Here is a 17204-nt window from a genome sequence, read left to right on the forward strand (position 1 = left end):
CTCAGTCATCTTCTCTCCTTCTCTTTCAGAAAGCAAACAAACAAAAAACAGCCTCCACTTTCCAACTCACAAATCGAATAGAGCCACTGGGAGACTTTTGTTCAAATCTCCTTGAGTCCATGTGACCGAGGAGCTGAGGCATCTCTTGATTCTTACAGGAACTAAAGGATTCCAGGGCTCTGATCTCCCTCACATTTCTCCTTTGTTCTGTCTGAGATCTCACCTCCTTCAGGTAGGCTCATATGGTCTCTTCTGGAATAGAAGACTATATGTTCCCCTCCTCACTAGTAAGATCGTATGAGTTTACTCTGAAGATGCCAACCTGGGCTAGGGTGGAAATCACATTTTTATGGTGAGTCCTGGGCAGAGGGAGTTACACAGAGTTCTTGCCCAAGGTGAGTTTTCTGGTTTAGGAAAACTGTTGGCCTGCCTGTGTTGATTCTAGGGAGGGGCTGAGAATGTTCTCAGGTGTGATGCCGTGTCATTGTCTCCTTTTGGAGAATGTAGGAAAGTCTCTGCTGGGACTCAGGGATGATACTCAAAATATGTAAGAGTCAGTCAGACCTGGACACTGACCAACCCGCCATAGAGAACCTGACTGGCTGCCATACTGGCTGGATGTCAGCTCTGCCAACACCTAAGAGAGACAGCACATTCTCTGCAGAAGTACTGATCTTGGATGCTTGTAGCTTCTATCCAAGATGGCAACCAAGGTTCCCTTTTTCTTGAGGACTCTGGCTTGGGATGCTGTGTACTTCTGCTCACACTTGCTTTCGGGGAGCACAGCGTAGACCAAGGGCACTGCCAATTCCTATGACTGGAAGGGCCTGTTGGCTGCCATAGTGCTTCCTAGGGCCAAAGCAAACAGCTGCTCCTTTTCATCTGTCATCCTAGCAGGAGGAAAGGGTACTCCCATTCATTAAGGGGCCTTCGACTTCAAGAATTCTGTCTGGACCAAAGAGCACCTTTATCTTTTTATGCCTTAGAAGGTAAATAAATATGTGTAATTACAGCCCTCACTAGAAGTAGAAGATGAAACTTCATATTTCTTGGGTCTCCCTACACTCAATTTTTCTGTTTGGACATCTTCGCAGTCATTAAAATAGTAAATAAGTTGTTTTATTTGTACTAAAGAAGTTAGGAGAAAAAAACCATCTATTAAGAACCTTCAATTCTTCATATAATGAATTAGAGCTTTTGCAGAGTGCCGAAGGCCGGCCTTCTTTACACATTACCTGTGAACGGAGGCAGGAATTCAACTTTTATAAATGACCCAGTAACATGTAGAACACTGTTGTAGTGCTGGTTATTAATCTACGGGAGCTCAAGTGCATCAGATGCCCAGACTGCTAAGGACCCAGTAGTGCAGCATGTCCCTTCTTGCAAAACAATACATCTAACCTGTAGGCAGTGCGCGGCTTCAGTGGTCCGTCACAAAATTTTTGCTGATTGGGATCGCATTTTCCACCCAGGCTCTCCATCTCTGCTCCAAGCTTAATGTTAAAACTCTTGGAGTTGCTGTCGGGACTTTCGGCACATTTGCTGGCAAAGTAATCGGTCTGATACATTCGGATGGAGGCATTGTGCCTGTATTCTAGGTAGGAGGGCAGAGGGTGCTGTTGTTCTGGCTTCAGCTCATCACTGCCTGGAGGGAGAGAACCCACAGTGAAGCACTGGCTTTCTCGTGACTTCAGTGATTCCTAACTAGGTTTCTACGTCTGCCTCCTCTCACCCACCATCACCGGTCATCTCCAAAGTGCAGACTCTTTGATCTTGAAGGAGGCTGCGAAATTCTCCTAACGAAGTTAATTTTAATTCACTTCCCCTAGAATGAAAATTAAAGTGCGCGGATACAAAATTTTATACACACGCGTACGTATATTTATGCACACACCCTGTCATTTTTCTAGGAAATAGAATGTGTGTATTTGAGAGGTGAACTCACTGCATCTGATAATAATGTGTTCCAGAACTCCAGAGAGTTGGACACTCCCCACTGTGAGTCAGCCCACTAGACAAGCTCTCTACCTTGCCAATGACCATTGTAGCTGAGCTAATAAGGAAATCCCTATGACCTAGGAAATAGGGAAGAGATAAGAGAAATCAAGTTCAAGTCCAGAGCAGTCACCCAAAGGCACACTCCACGGGCCACACCCTGTCAGATAATTGCTCCGTGTACAGCTCTCTGTTATCTTGAGTACAGTTTAATCCTGGCTCGAATTTGGCCCCTCGTGCGGAACGCTTCCCAGAACTCTTCTCTGTCCACCCAGCCTGCTGTGTGTTTTGGCACTGCAAACTCGTTTTTGTGTTGGCTGGAGGAAAGCATAATTAGGAAGATAAATATTATAGAGATAGGATACCATTTACGATGCGTCGCAAGGAGCGGTATTGTGGGGGTTCACCACATCCCGGACTCTTGTTTAGTAAAATTTGCTCAAAATGAGTGCGTCTTGGAAATATTATCTTGTTGGCAGTAACTGAAAGGAATGCCGGGGCGCCTGGGTGGCTCAATCAGCTAAGTGTCCGACTTCGGCTCAGGTCATGGTCTCCTGGTTCATGAGTTCGAGGCCCGTGTCGGGCTCTGTGCTGACATCTTGGAGCCTGGAGCGGGCTTCAATTCTGTGTCTCCCTTTCTCTCTGCGCCCCTGCCCTGCTCATGCTCTGTCCCTCTCTGCCTCTCAAAAATTAATAAATGTTAAAAAAAAATTAAAAAAGAAAAAAGAAAAGGAATGTTGCCTTTAAGATGAACATATATGCTATGAATGACATTTACATGAGATGGACTGTTATCTTAGATCACCAGGGAAGCACAGCCCAGCTCCATGGACATCAATAATCAAAACCCACATGGCAGGAGAACACAAGGCTGCCTTCTGGGGTATGGCTTCTTTTTGGTCACTGCCTTACATTCATGTAGTAAAACATCACCTTCACTACATCTTCATTAAATCTAAAATCTCTCCACAGTTTGCTGATTTATCTCCAACTATGAGATGTAAGGAAATCTGGGATGCACCACTGGCCGTTGAAATTATTTAATTAGTTACGCACAACCAACTTTAGTACAATTAAATTACATGTCAAAGTACATAGACTGTTAGACACCCGGTGAGCTAAAGCACTATTTAGCCTAGGAGCTGCTCCAGCACTTGTCAGCTTTAAAGTTTCTCATCGTCCACAAATGTGTTGAAATAGAGATGCTTAAGAAACTCATGTGCAACCCTTTAAACAATTCTGAAAAAACAGAAGACGTGTAAAAGATACCACGCCACTCCAGACACAAACATCTGTTTTGGAGAAATAGTGCATAAGCCCTCGGTGGCAAATACGACACTCCTGTAGGTGGTTTGACAAATGCTGACATGATAAACTCTAAAAATCGTACTTGAGGCCCTATGGAACGTTGTTGTAACTATTAGCCTGTAGAAATTAGGTAGACTTTGAATGCCTTCATAGACTAGAAAATGGAATATATTGCTGGCAATTCAGTAGAGAAAGGAAGGATGCTTTTCATGATCATCTGTTCCCTCTTTTCAGCTCTTGAATATTTCTTTGTGAATTGGTGAGTGGTTTGGAAGGGTGCGGTTCCTTGAGGTATTTGCGATTGGGGCGGGGAGGGCATTGAAGCATATTGCCGCTTAATGGCCGAACAAAACAAGTAGTGAACAGCATTGAATGAGTGTGAAGAAGGCTGTGTAGGTCAGTCCGTGCAATGCACTTCCAGCAGTGCCTGGCACATAGGAAAGGCTCCGTAAATGATAGTTATTTGTACTTACTGCTGTGGTTGCTATGATTATCAGTCACCCTTTTAATAATTAAACCCAGTGAATAATAGGCTTTATTGTTGAAAGTTTTTGTTACATCTCCCAGCATCCAGCAGAGAGGGGACAGAATTATATAAAGATTTAAGTTTTCCACTCTTCCAAACGTGTCACAGAAAGAGCCTCCACGGTGACCTTTTAGAAAGCAGTCCCTGTGTCCTACTGCTAGCAGATAATCCGTGATCACTTACCATCAGCCTCTCTCACTACCACTGTGAAGTATTTCACAGCTCCATTGGTGTCGCTGAACCAGCTGCAGTTGAAAGTGAAGTTGATGGAAGATTTGCTAATTAGCACATCCTTTTTATTCACACGGATATGTGGAGGTGGAGGAGGGGGCCCTGAAAAAGGATGGAGAAGGAACCCAGGGGAGTCACAACTCTGCTTTTCCATATAACAACAATCAGTGAACCAAAGGTCTCCATGCACCGACCTCAGTGTGTGCGCGCGCGCGTGTGTATGTCTGTGTGGAAAGCTTGTGATCCAGAAAACCTCCTCCTCTCCTAGAGGAAAGCAGGCAGAGGAAGTGATGTGCCAGTGGCACGTTAAACCTAATGAAAGAGGCAGCACCTCAGCAGGATTTCCTGAAGTCATAGCACCAAACTGCTTAAAAGCTCCATTATAGGTCTAACTCTATCAGGCAAAGTGACGTATTTAAAGGCTAACTCTTTCAAGTACCTTAAGATCATTTAACTTGTTTGCTGCCAGACACAGAGAAATGTTTCCATTCCCTGGAGGCTTCTAGGTTCTCTTTTCCAAGCGACAACAAGGCCGGCTCATGTGGAAGCGACCTGCATGCAAGTGAGTGGCAGTGATGGGTGCGGTACAGCAAGGTGTTCACTCAGCGCACGCGTCCAGAAACACTTACGGTCTATCATTGTGATAGTGCTGTCTTCAACCACCTCGCTGGTCATGCCAGCCGACTGCACCTTGATGGACACCAGGTACCTCTTATGGGGCACCAGCATCATGATGTTGAGCAGAGATTTTTCTTTCTCCAGCTTTCTGGAAAATTCAACTTCTTGAGTGTCCATTTTCCGACATTCAATGCTATACCCATCAAAGTCAGAATCAGGAGGGATCCAAGAACAGGCGATGGCCGTGGAGTTCTGAGGCCTGCAATGCAGATTTTGTATCTTATCTGGCTCTAAAGGAGAGAAAGGAGACACTTCTTAAAACTCTGTGAGACGTATTTTTTTCTTCCAGCTCCTCTGGGCCCTACTTGCTCTGAGGTCTAAATAAATAATTCTCAAAATTTACTTGGATTGTTTTTCAAGAAAAAAAATTATTATGGATCTCCCAAGGAATTTCACACTCTGCGAAACATTAAAAATTAAAACGCTGTCCCTTTAGAAAATCACCAGGTGCCAAAGTGATCAGAAACACAAATACACAACTAAGTTTAGCGGGGGGGGGGGGGGGGGGGGGGGGAGCTAAAATTAAGGGGCGGAGTCAGATCGAAGGTGGGGCTGAATAGCCAAAAGATTAAAAATGCAGCTCGGCCTGCCAGAATTCAAATTCTATTTATCAGCTGTGACTTCTTAGGCAAGTTATGTAAGGTGTCTGTGCCCCATTTGTAAAGTGGGGAGATGAAGAGTACCTCGATCCTGTGATCACCGTGATGGTTCAGGGAGTAGAACCAGGCACAGCCACCTAGAAAATGGTGGTTGGCATAGTAATCGCTCAGTAAATACTAGCTGTTACGAGAAAATTAAGAAATGGCATTGCTTACTTGTTAACCCCCTAGGCCCTGGCTCTGTCCCCCTCTTCCACTTTTGCCTTTCCTGCTCACACACATGCTCCAGGCACCGAAACTGCTTCTGGCTCCCCATGTACACCACGCTCCTCCACCTGCTATGCTTATGGCCATTCATTTTCTTCTGCCCAACAGAGTGCCGGACCCAGTAGGGACCCAGTGAATGGCAGCTGATCTCATTAGTTGTTGTGAATGACACTACAAGGAGTAAGAGATACAGTCGGATAGAAAGGCACTTATGTGACCTGACCGTGCACGTTAATAACCAAACTCTATAGGCTTTCCCAACCAGCTGAATGCCTACATCTCTAATTACATCCTAGGAAGCTACACTGTATGATTTGGATAAGTAGTTTTTGTATTTTAATATTAGCAGCTGAGCCATTTAAAAAAGAAAAGGCTGGGGGCGCCTGGGTGGCTCAGTCGGTTAGGCATCCGGCTTAGGCTCAGGTCATGATCTCGAGGTCCATGAGTTCAAGCCCCTCGTCGGGCTCTGTGCTGACAGCTCAGAGCCTGGAGTCTGTTTCAGATTCTGTGTCTCCCTCTCTCTCTGACTCTTCCCCGTTCATGCTCTGTCTCTCCCTGTCTCAAAAATAAACATTAAAAAAAATTTTTTTTTTAAATAAAAAATAAAAGAAATTAAAAAAAGAAAAAAGAAAAGGCCGATGTGCCTGGGTGGCTCAGTTGGTTAAGCGTCCAACTTTGGCTCAAGTCATGATCTCAGGTTCGTGAGTCTGAGCCCCACATCGGGCTCTGTGCTGACAGCTCAGAGTCTGGAGCCTGCTTCAGATTCTGTGTCTCCCTCTCTCTGCCCCTCCCCCGCTTGTGCTCTGTCTCTGTCTCTGTCTCTCTCAAAAATAAATAAACATTAAAAAATATATTAAAAAAAAAAGGTCTCAGTTCCCCGATATGTTAAATCAGAGGGTCGCTGGTCCTGTGCTTTAAGCGTGCCTTGGTGGTCAGGGGTGCTCTGCTGGGGTGACCTCCCTAAGACTTCCCTTACATTGCCCCTTGTCCCCAGGAATTTCTGAGGAAATTCTTGAAAATCTAGGTCTAGACCACCCTATTTCATTCCAGGAGTCAAAAGTCTTGACAAAATTCATTTGAAAAAGCCTGCCCATTGTTTTATTGATCCCAGCAGAAAATACAGTAACAATTTTCAGACAGCACTAATCAGTGGCATCAAAGCATAAGAAAGACTCACAAGAGCACTGCATGATGAGGGGAGGGATTGAAAAAATAAGGCTAAAGACACTTATGTTTGACCTTTAGGACACCAAATAGAAAAAAAAAAAAAAACCTCTTCCATTTCATTGTTGGATTTTTATAGTCCCTGTTGTAAATGTAATCCTCTTCTCTTTTCTCCACCTGCCCTTCCTCCCCAAATTAAAATTGTATGTTGGTTCATACACCCTGTAGGTAGGACTGGCTACGTAACTTTCAAGGTCCAGTGCCAAGTGCAAATGCAATGCCCCACGTTCAAAATATTATTAAGATTTCAAGATTGTGACAACAGAAAATGAGACCAAGCATAGGGTCCCTCGAGACGCAGGCCCTGTGTGCCTGCACAGCAGAAAGCTCTAAGCCCTGCTTGCAGAACAGATCACAGATGAGCGACTAGGAACTCTGTGTAGACCTAGTAATCAATCCCTCACAGAGAAGCACTGTTGCTCTGATTTGGTATTCAACCCACCTTCTCCTGACACCTCCTCCTTCGTTATAGGACTCTGTCCTTAACAATCATGACTTTGAAATACTCAGTATCTTTGTGCCACTGAATGAATTTCTATTACATATCAAGGTCTAAAATATCAGCTAAGTCATAACAGTTTAGATAAGAATGATTTAGAAAAAAAATCAATCTGAAGATTTTTCAGGATACAGGAATCGGCCTTTGAAGCAAGCAATAATTGTGTCTTTTAAAACTTTTTCTATTTATTTTTGAGAGAGAGAGAGAGAGTGAGAGAGGAGCTCAGACAGAGGGGGACATAAGATACAAAACGGGCTCTGTGCTGACAGCAGACAGCCCGATGTGGGGCTTGAACTCAAGAACCGAGAGATGATGACCTGAGCCGAAGATGGAAGTTTGACTGAGCCACCCAGGTGCCTCAGTAATTGTGTCTTTTCAAACATTAACTGCTTCTTAATCTTTTGAACTCCTTCAGACTAATCACAGCTGGAAATCAAGACATCTTCTCTGTTCAGCCTTAGAGAAAGTCTTTAAAAATATCCTGCCTGATCCATAATTCTAATAATTTGCTCAAAGAATAATATAGAAATTTGCTTCAACCTCTTTCCTCAGTTCCTTCTCCCTCCTCCTTTCTGCCCCTAAATCCCACATGCCTTCTAAGGCCTCAGGTCACATCCCTATTCACTAAGAAATTAGTACCTGCTATGGGCAAGGTGCTCTTCTAGAGACTGTAAACAATTCAGAAGTGAATAAGGCATTAGCCCTAACTTCTAGGAAGGTAGAGGAGTACAAAATAGCCATAATACGAGATGGCAAGGAGAATGTACCAGAAGAAATGGAGAAAGAAGGCGGTGGGTGGAGCACCAGACAACTTCTCCGAGTCGGTGGTGGGCAGGAGTTGGCAAAGGCTTTCTGGCAGAGAGGACACCTCGCTGAGAATTGGGAAAGGGTGTTTCAGGCAGAGAAATGCATGAACCCAGGCACCCACGGGGGGAAGGTGGAAGATCAGGGCTTGCAGATTGTCATCGTGGCTGAAGCAGATGTGTGAGAAACGGAGTAGTGGAATGATTCCACGTGGGAATGATCAACTTCTCTGTTGCTTAACCCTCTATTATGATGGGTTTTCTGTTACAACCAAACCCAGTCCTAACTAATGCAATCCTTAAAGTTCTATCAGCCCTTCCCCATAAAACACAGCACTGAGTCCCTCTTCTCGCCAGCGGCTCTCCTTGTAGGCATGCTCCATTTTGTAAATGCCTCTCTTAAATCCCAGCACCCAGGACAGAATACAGTATTCCAGAAGCCATTTAATCAGTCCAGCCTCTACTGAGTTCTTACCTGAGCACCTGTTTTGGTTATACAGCCCACGGTAAGCCACTGAAAACCCATCCTGAGCTTGCTGTAAATTAAAACTCTTAAGTTCTTTTTCACAAATTTCTCTTGACATCCAACTATTTAATCCCAAACTGCTCTTTGGATACACTATGGAGTACAAGTTGTAATTATTATAAGATTAATGTTTGTTGAATAGGTGAAACAACTACTTGCTTACGTTTATAATTTTCAACTATTTATTTTATCAATAACCACTATCTGATCTGGTTGTAGAAATGACATATATAGGTATTATTGAAAAATAAATATGTGGATTGAGGTTTCTATACTGAAAACGTTTGTTCTTTGAGATTTGCTGTACCTTTTACAAAGTGCCTTTGGGAAGAAACTGATATATATTTCATTGCCAAAGTATTTTTATCTTTAGGATTTACAGCAATATGTCCTAGCTGACCCCTCTGTTTCTAGTTTGCCCCTTTCAATCCATTCTCTATACTGTACCCAGGGTGACTTCTTATAGTGCAAATTTGATTATGAGATCTTGGCTGCAAATCCCTTGGTGGCTCCAACTGATTGAGGAGAAAGTTGAAATCACTGCTGTGGTTCACAAGACATTTTATGACCTGATTCTCTTAATCCTCACCTTTTATGCTCTGGCCAACTAACTCTTCTGTTCCTCTCTCCTGCCTGGTCTTGGAATATTTTATTCTGTCTATCTAGAATATTCTCCACTTCGTTCCCCATATCCACCTGGTGAGTTGTTTAGGCTTTGATTTGGAAGTTTCTTCTTCCAGGAAGCTCTCTTGTATTGGCTCAGATGCCCCTACCATGGGTTTCTACAGAGCCAAATACTTACTTCATCACACTTCCCACTCAAGCTCCATGAGGGCAGAGACAACCTCTTTATTGCCCATTGTTGTTAATGTTGAAGGAATGAAGACGTCTATACAGACTTATGCCTGAATTCAAATCTAACCAACCCCAAGTAAAAATGTGGATTTAAACCAAGCCTCGCTCGAGTAAGAAGTCGCAACACATACTTCCCCCTCACTCCATCTGAGAACCAAGAGTAGTAAAACATGTCATACTTGTCCTCACGGATCCAGATACTGGTTTGCTATAGGTTTTCCAGGAATCACCGCTGATGGTCTTGACACTAAACTGATAGGATCTCCCTGGACGAAGACCATACACAATGCGTCCTTCCGATTTTCTATTGCTGTAGGGGTTGAAGACCGTGATGGCATCTCTGGGGAACCACTGTAGCTCAAAGTCATCGTAGTCTGTCCAGTCTGGTGGCCCCTTCCAGGTGATGGCCAAGGATGTGTTTGTAACATCAGCAAATGAGATAAGACTGGGAGGACTTGGGGCTGCATGTAGGAGAACATGAAAAAAATCACATAAACATGTCTATGCCATAGCGTAGACGAGAGCTGGGTGACATCAGATGTACCTTAAGGTGCTTTGTAGGAAGCAATAATATGAAAATATAATAATGGAAGCTTCTAGCTATAGTGTTTACTATGTGTCAGTAGCAGTCCTCAAGTGTTTTACGTGCATTTCCTTTAATTTTCCTATGGAGAGATTCCTTACCAAGGTGCTGTGGAGCATGGGTATGCCCTGAATGGGTTACAAGTGTGCCAAGGTATTGGTTCCATTAGATTTTGAGGTGTGAGGGCTACAATCCACAATTATGCCCAGTTGCAGATAGCTCTGTTCATTGATCCCAGGGTGGTGTACAGATTAATGTTATCTGTGTATGCCCGGGAGATAAAAGATTTAGGAAGCATTGCCGATAGCAATGCAATGATGACGTATGTGATTATCCCCATTTTACAGATAAGAAGACTGAGACTTCGAGATGTTCAATGACCTTCCCAGCTTCACATAGGTAAGTGGCAGAGCTAAGCTAAGGACCCAGATCCTTTTCCTAGATCTTGTAGGAACAGTGGTTAAGGTCTGCTTCCTTTATCCATTGTAGCATAGTGCCTTCCCAAGAGCTAGCACAAGGCACTCCGTTATTGATTTTCTTTCTTCTTATTAAAACCATAACTCAAATGTGTCTTTAGAAGCTACTTCCAACCAATAGTTGGCCTTTGGCAACAGAGTTCCTTACCTGTTCTGCTCTCCCCCATGAGCTTGTTCCTGAGGTCCCCGCTGTGAGTTACCACACACAGCGTGTACTTCCTTCCAGGAATGAGGCCATGGAAACGCCACTCTGTCAGGTTCTTGTCTTTCCAGTTTTCCTTCTTCGTGCCATTGGGGTTGTACAGAATCAGCTCATAAAAATCGAAGTCCCCAGAGGCTGGACTCCAGCTGAACCAGAGACTGTCTGTCATGTTCCGATTAGATCCCCGGAGGTTACTCACAGAAGCTGGGACTTAAACACAGCGAAAACCTTTACTAAGGACAGAGGAGTTACAAGCAAAAGCACTTGGCCTACAGGTGAGAATACGAGCTATGTTGGGCATATGGGTGAGTGGTACCCATTGCAGAGTCAGATCTTGCCTGCATTTCAGGGCACTTACGTAGAGGGGCATGTGGTCTAGAGATGTGGTACAAATGAAAATAAAAACAAACCAGCACAGGTGGTGGCTTCCATATGCTCACCACACATAGCCTGATAAACGTCTGAAATGAAATCTTCAGAAATGATTAATTAAAACTCGTCAAACAGTTCATAACTTACCTTATGAACGGCCTTGAATATATTCACAAAAGGTGCCAGCCCTTTCCAGGCTGGCCCATCACACCCAGGCCCCTTATCCCATAACATCCTCCCCTGGGTCTCTCTGCTTCCTCTCCGCTCTCTTGTAGGTTCTCAGTTCCCTCATTCGTTTTCCTACCCAAATCTATATTGGTAGATCCTCACTTGGGAAAATGGTGTTAACAGTCACGTCTACCACTATGTAACTTAGTCACACTGGCACCTGTCCCGTGGGTATTTAAGCTTCGTTATTCTCTGGGAGTGAAGACTGCTGTCTCTTGATGGAGGAACTTTAGACATTAATGAGCACATAAGGGAAGATGCGCAGAGGGCAGATTGTCCTAGAAACGGTAACATCGAGGCAATTCTATTCAGGGTCTAGGTGTATCCATATCTGTTGTTTATTTCATTCCCTTCCAAAAACACGCTGAGAACTTCTGTTGGGTGCCTGGGATACACTTCCCTCACCTACAAGGCTGACCTGAAATGCTTTCTCTGTCTAAAGTCGTTTCTTGTCCTGCCAGGTCACTCTGTCACAACATACTGTTTATTTCCTTCACAGACTTCAAGGCATTCCCAAGTCATGTCCCTTAAAAATCTGCTGTCTGGCCCTGCTCCCTCTCTGCCAATGAGAGCTCTATAGTCAGGGGCCTCATCTGTGCTGTTCACAGTTAGATTCCAGCAGTGAGCCCCGTGCCCGGCATACAAAGCACTCAAAAACTATTGTCAGATGAGAGAAAAAAAAAAAAAAAACTGTACGGGAAAATAAAATAATGGCCTCAAATTATGGAAAACGAGTGGATTCAGTTTCTTATTTGCAGCCCAGAGAGATGTCTCTCTCCTTTTCCTGCAATGCTTTGTGTGCATTTCATCCAGTGCCGTGTTTCTGTCTCACAGTGGACATTGCTCAGTCCTTTTTGTAGTTGGCCCTTCTCCGGACCTGCCCTCCACTCCACACGTGTCCTGTAGAAAGCTGAAGGGCACAGCTTGAATCAAACCACAGTGGGTTACAACCCTCTTGTGGCAGTTTGGTGGCAAACAGAGAAGCCAGAATCATTTTTCCCCCAAACCCTATGAGGTCAACGAGGGGTGGCAACAGAGCAGAAGCCAGTGCAAAGGCAATTCTGATATGTAATCAAATGCCTGATTTCGGATAAAAAAGCTTGAAGGTCACAAAGTTCATATAAAGCTAGACCATGGCTGGAAGAGGGAACTAAGGACAAAACAAGGAAAAGCCAGTAAATACTGAGACGATTTCCCCACAATACATTCCTGCTTGGGTCCGGGCCTTACCTGTTCTACCGAATATGAAAGACTCATTAGACAGCTCCCCACTGTGAGTTACTATCACCATTTTGTACATTCGGCCTTGCAGCAGGTTCTGGAAAGAGATACTCTGGATTCGTGGGTTAACTTGAGCTCTCTCCTGAAGCGTTCCATCTGGGTTATACAGAAAGATGTTGTACCCGTTGAGTTCCCCTTCCGAGGTGGTCCAGCTTAAGGTCAGGTGTCTGGTGGAGTTCTCTACGATCCTCAGATTGGTGACAGCTGCTGGGACTGGAAAAGTTGAGCGAGAGGGTGAGACCGAGTTTTAGTACCCCCTTGACACAGCCCAGGCCTGACGCCCAGGTGAATATACTCCACAGCAGCTTAAAACACATGGTCTCGGCCTTCAGAAAATATTGACTTCATGGGGACCCCAAAACTAAGAAGACTGAATTTTGTGCATTACTGATGTTGAAACTGTCCATTAAAACAACAACAACAACAATGACAAAACAAAAGCACAAGAGAACAAAGAAAAACCAGTAACTGGGAAATTATCTACAAATATGTTTTTTGGATATAAAATAAATGTTAATCTGACCTGTGTGACTAAATGTTTTTCTTTCTTTCTTTTTAAATTTTATTTGATAGAGAGAGAGAGAAAGAGAGAGAGAGAGAGAGCATGAATAGGAGAGAGGGGCAGAAAGAGAGGGAGAGATAATCTACGTGGGGCTCAATCCTACAATCCTGGGATCATGACCTGAGCTGAAACTAAGAGTAGGATGCCCAACTGAGCCATCCGGGTGCCCCAAGGCTAAATGTTTTTTTAATAATAAGAGCTAGATAAGAAATAAAAAACTATCTCTGAATGCCATTTGAAAGCTAAGGAATGGCATATGGAAGTTAAGGGCAGCGGGGAGGGAAGAGAAGTGGGAAAGAAAGAGAAAAGCAGACAGAAGGAGGAGATTTGAGTCGGGGATATGGGAAAGAGATGCAAGAGGAAAAGCCAAAACCATTAAACAAATAGTAATGGGGCACCTGGATGGCTCAGTTATTAAGCATCCGGCTTAGGTCATGACCTCACGGTTCATGGGATCGAGTCCCGCACGGGGCTCTGCACTGGCAGGCTCTCTCTCTCTCTCTCAAAATAAAAAAATAAACTTAAAAAAGCAGTCTTAAAAATTATTTACATTGGGATTTTACGACCCTTTCGGTCTTCAGTGGTACCTGTTGGCAAAATGATCAAGAGCCACCAGAAATGACCTGCTTCCAAGCTGTTCGCACAGGTGCTGCCTAATTCCATGGATGCCAGTGGAAACAGGACACCTGCCTCAGTCTCTTCTGGGTTCTTCTCCCTCCAGTCTAAACACTTCCTCTTTTATTTTCTCCCTCTCCCTGTGCCAGATCCCTGAAAGTTGATGTTTCCCATCATTCCATCCTCTGTCCCCTTCCTACTCCATAACACTGGCTAAACAACCAACCTCATTCACTTCATGGATTGCTATGACTAAATGTTTACGTCCCCTCCACCTCAAATTCATATGTTGGAACCTAACCGCCAAAGTGATGGTACCAGGGGCTGCGGTTATTGGGAGGTGATTAGGTCATGAGAGTGGAGTCCTCATGAATGGGATCAGTGCCCTTATAAAAGAGACCCCAGAGAGCTCTCTCGTCCTTCTACCATGTGAGGACACAACAAGAAAATGCCATCTATGAACCAGAAAATGGGACCCTACCACACATCAAATCTGCTGGTGCCTTGATCTTGGACTTCCAGCCTTGAGAATTGTGAGAAATACATGTTTGTGGTTTAAGCCACCCAATTTGTGGTATTTTTGTTATAGCAGTCTGAACACACTAAGGCATGTATTTAATTAGAATTTTTGTCCAAATATTTATCTCCAGCTCACTTTTCTGAGCTTGGGCCATATTTTCTATTACCGATGATCATCTCTCACTGCAAGCCATTCGGACATCTCAAACTCAGTATCTCCTTGACACTGCTCCCCCGTTCCTCTTATCTCAATTAATGGCATCATCTTCTTCCAGATACCACAGGTAGAAATTCTGGAATTTTCTGTTCCTCCTCCTGCACTCTACTCAGACATCAAGTGGCCATCTTATCTAATGAAGAAGTATTTCTTGACTGTATCTACTTTTCTTCACCAGGGCCCCTGTGTTAGTTCAGCTTTTGACCCTTATCATTTCTATAACTGCAGTCATCTTATGACCCCAGTTACCTTGCGGACCACATCACCCCACTTTGTTCTCACTCACTCTGCTCCAACTATTCTGGCCTCTTTACTGGTCCAACAGGCCAGACACACTCCTGCTTCAGTATCTTTGCCTTAGCTCTTTGCTCTGCTTAGGGATATTCTTCCCCCAAACGCCTGCATAACCCTTTTTCTCATTTCTTTCAGACTTTTATTCAAATATCACCTTCTCAACAAAACCTGTGAGGACTGTGCTATCTAAAATTGTAAGCCTCGGGGCACCTGGGTGGCTCAGTTGGTTAAGCGTCGGACTTCGGCTCAGGTCATGATCTCACGGTTTGTGGGTTCGAGCCCTACGTCAGGCTCTGTGCTGACAGCTCACAGCCTGGAGCCTGCTTTGGATTCTGTGTCTCCCTCCCTCTCTCTCTGCCTCTCCCCTGCTCGCACACACACTCTCTCTCTCTCAAAAATAAATAGACATTAAAAAATTTTTAAATTGCAAGCCTCTAACACTTGCTAATCCCACTTTCCGGTTTTACTTTTTGGGATTCACCACCATCTAATCTACTATATTTTTTACTTATTTATTTTGTTTACTGCCTTTCTTTTCTACTAGAATGTAAACTTCATGACCACCAGGCTTCGTTTTACTCACTTCTGGGTAGCCAGCATTTAGAAAGGTGCCTAGCACATAGTTGGTGCTCAATGACAAATGAATCAATGAATGAGTCTCTTCTCCATTCAACCTCTCTATCCCCGATTGCCATCTGATTTATCTTCTTTAAGGTACAAATTTTTATTACAAAGCACTCACTGTCTGGCTGAAAAACCTGTATTGTCTCCTCACTGCTTATAAGATGAAAAATAACCCCCTGAGGAAGACGTGCCAGGCGCTCTCTAATCTGGCCCCAACCTGCCTTTCCAGCCTCACCTCTCTATCATGCCACCCACACCTCATCCATCCACTGCTTCTCACTGCTCCTTCTCACACCTCCCTGTCTTGGCACAGGACAGTCTGTCTGTACATGGTGTCCTTTTACCTTCTCTCCACACGCAGAATTGTTTCATCCTTCATGACAGTACTGAAACGTCAGTTTTACGAGGACGTCCCAATTCTACCTGTCCTCCATGCTCCTCTTGCTATTGGACATTCCTTTCTTCTATATAATCCTTATCACAAGTATTGTCATCACAAATATCACAAAGTATTGTCATCCTTTGTCTATATGTCTGTCTATCCCACCAGTCAGCCAGCTCTTCCGGGACAAAGCATGCTTAATTCATCTTTTCATCTCTGTCAGCATCACCCCCCCTTTCATATCTAGCTCCTTCATAAGTAATCAATTAGACCAGTGTTGTTGTCTGAATAATGACCCCCCAAGATGTCCATGTCCAAATCCCCAGAACCTGTGAACATGTTATCTTATGCGGCAAAGGGGACTGCATACCTGTGATTAAGTTAAACATCTTGAGGCAGGGAGCTTATCTTGGATTGTCCAGGTGGTGACTCACAAGAGTCCTTAAAATATGGAAGAGGGACGCAGAAGAGTAAAGAAAGAGATATGGTGACATACACCGAGGTTGGAACAATGCCATTGTTGGAAGGAGGACATGAGCCAGGGAATCTGGGTGGCCTCCAGAAGCTGAAGAGGCCAAGGAGAGCTTCTCCCCTAAAGTCTCCAGGAGAAACACAGCCCTGCTGATACCCGATGCCTTAATTTTAGCCCCATTAGACCCACTTTCAGTTTGTGACCCCCAGAGCTACAAGATAAAAAATCTGTGTTGCTTTAAGCCGCCAAGTTGGCGGTAACTTATTGCAGCGGCAGTAGGTTTTAACACTATATCTGAACTGGTGTGGGGTAGGCTGAAACCTGTGCAGAGAGCCTGGCTGACAGGGAAGTGGTAAATCACGGTGAATGTTCCCACTGGGTCAAGAAACAGACATCATCTCCCAGTGTTGCTTCATCTCTCCGACCCTTCGGTTCTGAAGGAATAGCACACAGGGAGAGATCTGGTATGAAAAAGCCATGCGGATTACCTGTTCGGCCTTCAGTTTGGGCTTCTTTGCTGAAGAGACCTCCACTGACAGTTAAGATCCGAATCTTGTACTTTGTTCCCGGTGTTAGGTCTTCAAATTTGTGCTGCGTGGTGGAGGCTGGCTCTGACGTGTTACTCAGAAGGATCCCATTTTCATTTAGAAGCAAGATCTCGTATCTTTCTGCCACACCAACAGCCTTTTGCCAACTTACGGTTAAGGAATGACTGCTGTATGCGTTGTTTGCAACTATTCCCTGGACAGATGCTGGAACTGCAAAGAAAGAAGAGAAGCAATGGCCGTCAGGTTCCCTCACTTAGGGTAAACCGGCTGAGAAACCAATGGAGAAAAACTGTCCTAAATCAACTGTGGGTAGAAGAC

At 44.3% G+C, this 17204-nt stretch overlaps 1 protein-coding gene across 1 annotated transcript in view; it reads right to left on the reverse strand.

The window, feature by feature from the left end:
- PTPRB (protein tyrosine phosphatase receptor type B) overlaps positions 1–17204 on the reverse strand; it is a 113390-nt gene that overhangs the window by 25589 nt on the left and 70597 nt on the right. Inside the window, exons 15-21 of the mRNA XM_047066242.1 lie at positions 16827–17096; positions 12603–12866; positions 10719–10982; positions 9691–9972; positions 4690–4968; positions 4013–4162; positions 1402–1645 (exon numbers count right to left, since the gene is read on the reverse strand). Coding sequence (XP_046922198.1) covers positions 1402–1645; positions 4013–4162; positions 4690–4968; positions 9691–9972; positions 10719–10982; positions 12603–12866; positions 16827–17096 — 1753 coding nt within the window. The remainder of the gene's footprint in view (positions 1–1401; positions 1646–4012; positions 4163–4689; positions 4969–9690; positions 9973–10718; positions 10983–12602; positions 12867–16826; positions 17097–17204) is intronic.

This window comes from Lynx rufus, unplaced genomic scaffold (genome assembly GCF_022079265.1).
Source record: "Lynx rufus isolate CCGP_SWC_20201006 ecotype Redwood Valley unplaced genomic scaffold, mLynRuf1.p SCAF_7, whole genome shotgun sequence".
NCBI classification, from domain to species: domain Eukaryota; kingdom Metazoa; phylum Chordata; class Mammalia; order Carnivora; family Felidae; genus Lynx; species Lynx rufus.